General features: G+C 36.5%; 1 protein-coding gene across 1 annotated transcript; it reads left to right on the plus strand.

Annotated features, from left to right (window-relative positions):
- Positions 1-422: 422 nt before the first annotated feature.
- On the plus strand, positions 423-4,802 carry LOC143732134 (uncharacterized). Its single transcript, XM_077222865.1, has 2 exons — positions 423-736; positions 3,233-4,802. The coding sequence occupies exon 2, from the start codon at positions 3,233-3,235 to the stop codon at positions 4,523-4,525; it is 1,293 nt and encodes a 430-aa protein (XP_077078980.1). The 5' UTR covers positions 423-736; the 3' UTR covers positions 4,526-4,802.
- Positions 4,803-8,788: the final 3,986 nt, after the last annotated feature.

Consider the following 8,788-nt stretch of genomic DNA (forward strand, 5'->3'; position numbering starts at 1 on the left):
CATGTCCCACATCGTCCCACATTTGGTTTGTTTGATGGTGGTCACCCTATGTGTGACTGTGTAGAATTTCTTTGAATTGCCATGAATTGAATTCCACTTCATGTCATTCAAATTCAAATTCAACTTCCTGTGGGGCGGAGTCAATTCAAATTCCAATTCATGAATTGAATGGAGGCCAATTCTGAATTTTGCACAAGCCTGATACATATATATACATATATATATATATATATATATATATATATATATATATATATATATATATATATATATATATATATATATATATATATTATTTATTTTATTAAAATAATATTATGGAAAAAGGGAAGCTGGGAGCTTCAAATAGCCTACAGTATTGGAGAGCTGCATGGGCTGTCCTCATTGTAGGCTAAATGAAAGCTGGGCTCATCTCATTCTGCACAGTCAGACTGAACTTCACCGCTGCATAGTCATTTTCTTGGACTCCAGACGTATCTGTGGGGGAATAATGTCTACTTTTCAATCAAGAACTGAAGGGCTGTTGCATCATATTAACGAGTCACGGATTCCTGAAGGCACTTTGGCTTAAAATTACCTGCAGTAGCCTACAAGTTACGTGGATCTTTAACACATGGAGGAACCTGTTTTGTTTTTACATCTTGATGCAGGCTACCGAACTTTGCTTGTTCATTTTTCGCACCTCTATAGGCTACAGAATACATAGGCTACACTACAACGTTTCCATACCGTAAAGGTAGGCCTACTGTTACTATTTCGTCTATTTTTCTATTTTAATTTATGAGTAGGCTAGGCCTAATGATCATCACCAGAGATAATTCTGCAATTTTGTTGACTTCGGTCAGGCAAGTCAAACAAAACTTAAATTAATTGCAACTAATGTTAAGCGTAATGAAACGTGTTTAACACTGTTTTTTTATGTAGGCTTATATAAATACATTTTAATTAATGAAATAATTAAGTGTGAGATAAAAATATTTTTAAAGAGAAATCCGCAACACTTTACAATAATGTCTCGTAATAAATGCATCATAACGAACAATAACATCGAACAAACTATTTTTACAGCATTTATTAACAAAAGTTAATTTTGTTGCTGTTAATACAAATCTTGCTGTTAATACAACATTTCTTGTTAGTTCACAGTGCATTAAATAATGTTAACAAATATTTAAAAAAAACACTTGTAATGTTGAGATTAACATTAACTAAGATTAATAAATGCTGTAGAAGTGTTGTTAAACCTTGTTGTAAAGTGTTACTGAGAAATATATATATATATTAAATCTACTTTTGTGTAGGCTACTGTTTGTATTCGTTTTATAATAATAAATTACTTGGGCCACACTTTTTTTTTTTTTACAGAAGTTTAGGCTACATCTACCATCTACACATTTTTGTTCAAACTTTGTGTAAAAAAAATAATTGTTGCAAATGTCTAAATGACTTGTGTGCATGGGGCAAAAAAGTTCCCGAAATAACCCGATTTGTACAGTTGCGTCTTTCTTTTACCTGCGCTTCCAGTTTTGGCACGATTCTCTCTCACTGAGATTTGCAAGCACGAAGAGGATGTAGGTTCAATAAACAGGTCAGTCACCAGAACACATCTTTATCGTATGCCGAAAGGGTACTTTTAATGCACACATACATGTTAAAATAAATAAATAAATTATTGCTAAATTGGCTGTGCACCATTAGGCTGACTATATGAGCCTAACTTGAATTTCGAGCTGGTGTGTTAAAGAAAATGTCTGTGTATTCAGTGCATGTATCCTGCTCATCAGGCCATATTAGTTTGTAATCTTGATGCTGCTGAATGTAGGCCTAGTATCTGCACTACTGCATGCATAATTTCACCAGTCTACTGATCAGGGGGGATTCCACAATTATTATTTTACTAAAATTAGTTATACTAATATTTTTTCCCTTTAACATGTATTTTAAGAGCATCTCTAAATGATGCACCATTTATTACCTGTAATTCCAACGTGTAACCATTAGATGGCTGTATAACCCTATATATAAACATATGTATGCTGTGTATTCCCTGGTTGCTGGGTTTTTATTCAGACATAATTAGTTACTTTTTGTCAAAGTTAAAAGTCAAAGAGTTCATGTTGATTTAGTATCAGTTTTTCATTATAGTCAAATCTCGACACAGAGAAAGCATTTTGTTAGTCATACTAGCTATAATAGCTTGGTCAGTCACACGGAAGTAATCAGAATCAATATTGACATTGCAAGAAAATATTTCAAAATATATAATTGAGTGTTAAATACAATGAACAAAGACATGATGTGAAAAACACTGCATCAGAATGGTATTATTACATAAATAATGGGTATTAAATGTTTTGATTGTAAAGTTTAACATCAGCACTGAGTATGTAACAGATTATATAATGTATACCATTTCAATCCAATAACATTAACACATGCTCGAAATTCATTATGAATGTATTAAGAAATCATGATTTATTTATTTATTCTTTTATTTATTTCATGTTATCGTCATAACATGTGTGCGTTAAAAGTACCATTTCGGCAATCAGAACATTTCTGAGCCAAATAAAGATAAAGATGTGTTCTGGTGACTGGCGTGTTTATTGAATCAATCAGATCAGAGTAAATCGAGTGTCAGCGAGAAGCTCATCTGATTGGCTACATGATGAAGGTGGACTCGTCCTCCTCTTCGCGCTTGCAAAAACCAGTGAGTGAGAGAATCGTGCCGAAACTGGAAGCGCAGGTAAAAGACTGTACAAATCGGGTTATTGCGGGAACTTTTTTACTCCATGCACACAACAAGTAATTTAGACATTTCCAACAGTTTATTTTTTTTACACAAAGTTTGATTTTACGCAATTAATCTGTTTTGCAGTTCCTGCCTCTGTTGTTTTCGCTTGTAAATTGCTGTTCACAGGCCTGCAATGCTTTTGGTCGCATTTGTGCGCAAAAACCATGCCAAAAGTGTAAGCGAGGAAAAATGAAAATCTGAAGAATACAGATCTTATTTTGCGTTAGCATGAAGCTGCAGGTTCAAAATACATGAATTACACTCACGAATAACAGTTAAATGCTGCAAATATGTTTTTCTTACACTTGAAAGGCGATTTACACATTTACAAATCTTCTCTTGCGCATGCATATTTATTTTAAGCTTTCAGCATAAGAGTTTGTTTGTTTTTAACATTTTGCTTTGTTTTTGACACATGTATTTGCTTTTTTTCTACAGATGGAAAAATTTAAGGCACTTCTTTCACTATCATTTATTGTCACTGTTTTTGGCATCCTGGTTTTGGTGTACATGGACAGTCCTACAAATGACATACACTACACTAAACAAAAAATCCGGGAGGCTTCAAATTCCATAATGCTCATCAATGGCTCAACGCATTTAATGGTATCTGCTTTTATTGACCATAGACTGGACGGGGTCATTCGAGTCATCAGCATAATCAACAGAAACAGTCTTCAGCCACTTTACTGTGTTTACTGCAGCACTGAACATGACTGCAGAACTGTTCAGGCTGATGTCCAGATACACAAAGACCATTTTGGCTTTCCGTATGGTGCCTCAGATGTGATTTGTAAAGGTAAACACATGCAAAATGCAACACATGTCCTCATAACAACTGATAAGAACAATTCATTTGACCACAAGATGGAGTATCTGCCAATTCGAAATAAGGTGCCAAGAGAGACTTTCAAGTTTAACTTCACCATTTGCATCTCCAACCTTTTTGGCGACTACAACAATGTACTGCAGTTTGCTCAAACTATAGAGATGTACAAGCTTCTGGGTGTACAGCATGTGGTCATCTATAAAACGAAATGTGGACCAGACCTGGAAAAGCTCTTAAAGCATTATGAAACAGAGGGGATATTGGAGATTGTTTCATGGCCTATCGACAAGTTTCTGAACCCGGCCTCAGGCTGGAATATCAAGCTGCACAAGGGCGATGTCCATTATTATGGTCAGTTAGTAACACTCAACGAGTGCATTTACAGGCACATGTATCAATCCAGGTACATTCTCCTGAATGATATTGATGAGATCATCATGCCGTACAAACACACCAATTTACCACCTCTTATGGAGGATCTTCAGTCTGCTCATCCCAATGTTGGGGTGTTCCTCATAGAGAACCACATATTCCCCAAAACACAGTTTGAGGACACTGGGAAGTTCAAACGGCCAGAATGGAATAATATTCCTGGTGTCAATATCATGGAGCATATTTACAGAGAACCTGATCGAAAGAACATTTACAATCCCACAAAGATGATTGTCAACCCAAGGAAGGTGCAGCAAACCTCAGTGCATACCACTTTGAAAGAAATTGGAGGTTGTTACCATGTTCCGTTGAATGTATGTAGGATTGTTCATGTGAGAGTCCCACTGCAGGGTCATCTTACCAAAGACCAACTGTTTGTAGACAAAAGAGTCTGGGACTTTGAGCAAGAACTGATACCGAACATTGACCAGACATTGAAGCTTTCTGGTCTCCTGATGGTTTCCAGTTGAAATGTTTGTATTAATGTAAATAAAGTCTAAACTGTATTGAAATGTTATATTTTCAAATAGTCCTAACAGTAGGCCTTGACGTTTTCACTTAATATAAACCCAGTCACATGACATTCAGAAAAATGTGTCTCTTTCTTGTTAACAGCTACATATCATTTTGCAATGGCAATTGCATTGTATTTTAATTGTTGATAATGTATGGTGACCTTGAGTGTCAAGAAAGGCACCTAAAATAAAATGTATAATAAGAATAAGAATAAAAGCATAAATCACTGAATTTGGGAAAAATGAAATCCAATGAAAAAGTATCTAAATGGAGAATGTGCAGTCTTGCTGTACGGTTTAAGGCTTATGATCATAAAAAGATCATATTCATAATGCTAGATGAATTTTTCCCTTTTTTGAAATGCCCTGTGTGAACAAGGAAATGGAAACCAGTACAAATCTGGATAAAAAACCTATTGACGATATATTTGTTTAGACAGAACAAATATTGATATGTGGATCTCTGTTTCGGCCTCTAGCTCATTTATGCACTAGCTCTTTGTGATATAAATTTTGCATATGCAAATATCTGTTAAAAACAACCAGATGTGAACAAAAATTGCAATGCATCAAAATATAAATATAGGTAGATACACATTATTATTACTATTATACACATTATTAATAAATTTTACACTCCCAGCCACAGTGAAGTTATGAGGAGATAGAATATTCCTTTTATTCCTACACACCTGAAAGTTTTCTAGAAGGTACTTAACTAACAATAAGAGTATGAATGAATGAAGCTTTATTATTGTGTCATGCGTATGATTACACCCAGCCCACATGCGCTTACAAGACACCAACATTAATATACAGAAAGAAAAAAAAAGATTATACAAGATAGCCAAGTCCAGAGTACATTGCATGCATTGCCCAAGAGATAAAGATAAGCATTAGAAACGGAATACTAATAGTAATAATACATATTTATTCAGGTACATGCATGTATTGTCATACACAGATGTATTCGCATTTACTCAAATAACCACCAATATAAACTCATTAACATACACAGAATACTTAAATCTAGTTAAACAAACTAGCTTGCCTTCTTTTCCAAGCCTTTGAGACAAAATTTGCAAACTTAAATACATCATAAACAAGCATACTAATTTTTGATCATCAGCATACCAAAACATTTCAGAGATTTTTCGTGTAACTTACAGAAACAAAGATTCTCTTAGGTCATCATAATGTGTACAATATAAAAGGAAATGAGATTCACTTTCCACTTCCCCAAGGTCACATAGCACACACAATCTGTTTTCCTCTGGCCATTGAGGTAGGTCGATTCGAAAATATTCCAGGGGCAAAATCCCACATCTTAGCTGTGCAACCAAGGATCTCTGACTTCTAGATAAATGAGATGTAACATAATTCTGGACTAAAATTCTGTTTGGTATGAATATATATGTCCATAATTTTGGCTTTAATAAAACATTTTCAAAATATTTTTCTTCAAATTTCAATAATAACTTGTGTTTAAGCAAATTGACATTACAACTTAAATTATTCCTGTCGATATACAACATATCCACCTCCTCAAAATGGTCATCACCTCCTCAAATAAGATCGGCCACAAGACACTCAGGGCCAGATACAATAATAAACAAACCTTTCGGCTGTGCTGCCATTCTGGAAAGCAGAAGAATAAAATGCAGGAGAAGAACGTGCAACACTCTTACTTCAGCAACAAAAGAAACACAAATGTTATGTTTACTAAAGTCATTTTTGCTTATTCGTATGGTTGAATCAAATCATCAAAGGTCAGCAACGAAGACTGGTGAATAAAGTGAGATTAAATACAAAGTATATTTGTATTTTTTTACATAATTATTGCAGGTTTGTGCAATATTATGAGTGTGCATTTCACTGTTTTTATTAATTTTAAGGAATACCGAATCTCTTTTTGTGATTAGTAAATGCATGCTTACATTACTGTTGTCTATAGCTACAATAACCATCATGTTTACAAAGCGTACGCCACACACAAACCTCGGGCACCTCACAACCGATTTCTCTCAACAAGGGGCCAGAGGTGTTAGTCAATAATTGGGAAAACAAAGAAGCTTGGATTACATACTTACAAAAGTAACATATATTTTGTTGTAAATTTAAAAGTAATGTGTAACCACTTGTTACAACCGAGCTATGCAGAAGAGCATCTCTGAACACACAACACGTCGAACCTTGAAGCAGATGGGCTACAGCAGCAGAAGACTGCTGTACCACTCCTGTCATCTAAGAATTGGAAACTGAGTCTACAATTCGCACAAGCTTACCACAATTGGACAAATGATGGGAAGAATTGCAAAAATGTTGTCTGGTCCGATGAGTTGTAAATAACACCATGCTACTCATAGCGGCGCAACAGCAAGTTATTCAAATTAAACTTAAATGTTTATAACAACGTACCCAATAACACATGATTTGTTACCGCCTGCCCAACATAAGAGTGTGTTCAAAGGCGTGTTTGTGAACAATTACTTTTTCTGCAAAATAAAAAATAAAAAACTGGTGACTGCGATACGAAAGATTATTGCATTTCCACTGTGTACTATATGTCAAGCTAATGCTTCAAGCATAAATCATTGAATTTGGAGAAAATTAAAAATATGTTGTATGGATTTGTCAAAAGAAAATATTTTGATTCTCCGTTATCATATAAAAAAAATTCCTATGAAAAAGTATCTAAATGGAGAATGTGTAGTCTTTCTGTATGGTTTAAGGCTTATGTTCATAAAAAGATCATGGTCATAATGCTAGATGATTTTTTCTCTTTTTTGAAATGCCCTGTGATCAAGGCCATGGGAGATACATAAATAGAAGCCAGTGCAACACTGGATAAATAACCTATTGATATCATATTTTTGTAGGCAAAACAAATGTTGATGTTTGGATCTCTATGTTCCCTTTCGAGAGGTCTCTCGTATTGCGTAAGTTAGCTTTACGCTATGAGAAAACTCCTTTTCTGGAGAATATTGATGCCAAATTTTAAAAACGCAGTGCAGCTACACAGCAGACATGCTGAGCATCTAGCGAGCACATTGGCTGTGCTAAGGCAACTGCACGAACCTATGGCGAGTCGGCTAAGATGCGAAAACCAATCAGGTCGCTTCGCACCAGAGCCCACCAGTATGGGCGTGGCTTATAGCTATATGCTATATAAGTCCCCATTTTCGCCATAGAATTCAGATTTTATCTCCTTAGCGAGTTCCACTTCGCTGTCCAACGGTTGAGAAGCCTTCACCGCCGCCATCGAAAAGCCTTAAGCTGAACAAGCCACCTGCTAAGCAGTTCTGAGGATGACAACTTCCTGGTTTTAACTGGACACCGCCTTCAGCCCGCTGTTCTGCTGTACCATCCAGTGCACATATATCCTTTTAAGCAAAACTTAGTGTGTTCGCCCCTGCGACTCATTATCTAAAAGAGCAGTTTTCTAGGTTTCAAATGCCTCGAGAAAACAAGCACCTCTACCCGCCTCGACCCCGCTCTGTGCCTATCTGGGACCTCTGCACGGTCTTGGAGGCCATGAAAGGGGCCCCTTTCGAGCCGCTTCAGTCTGCTGACCTGAAGCCTCTTTCGCTCAAAACTGCTCTTTTGCAAGCACTGGCATCAGTCAAGCGATTGGGTGTATGCAAAAGCCTTTAGCGGAACAAGCCACCTGCTAACCACTCTAACCCTAACATTACTGTGATCTATTGCTACAATAACCATCATGTTTACACAGCGCACGCCACACACAAATTATTGCACACATAATTATTGATGGTTTGTGCAATATTATGAGCTTGCATTTTACTGTTTTTATTCATTTTAAGGAAAACTAAATCTCTTTTTGTGAATCTCTTCCTGCCTTGAATTTGGGCCCAACGACTCCAGAGTCGTCCTTAAGCCAAGGCATGGGTATGTTCCTAAAGTGCTCTCTACACCGTTCAGAGTGCAGGTCATTACACTGTCAGCTCTTCCCTCGTCAGAAGAGACACAAATCTACTCTGCCCTGTGAGGGCTCTCAGATTCTATTTGGAGCGTTCTGCCCCATTCAGGCAGTCAGAACAGCTCTTTGTATGCTTCGGCGGCCGCACCAGAGGTTTCGTGATCACGAAGCAGAGACTGTCACGTTGGATAGTTGATGCTATCTCGCTGGCTTATGTGTTTAAGGGCCTCCATTGTCCCATAGGCATTAGAGCTCCTTCCACGAGAGGCATGGCCTTG

Source organism: Siphateles boraxobius, unplaced genomic scaffold (genome assembly GCF_051911475.1).
Source record: "Siphateles boraxobius isolate OS27281-9 unplaced genomic scaffold, OSU_SipBor_1 9, whole genome shotgun sequence".
NCBI lineage: Eukaryota > Metazoa > Chordata > Actinopteri > Cypriniformes > Leuciscidae > Siphateles > Siphateles boraxobius.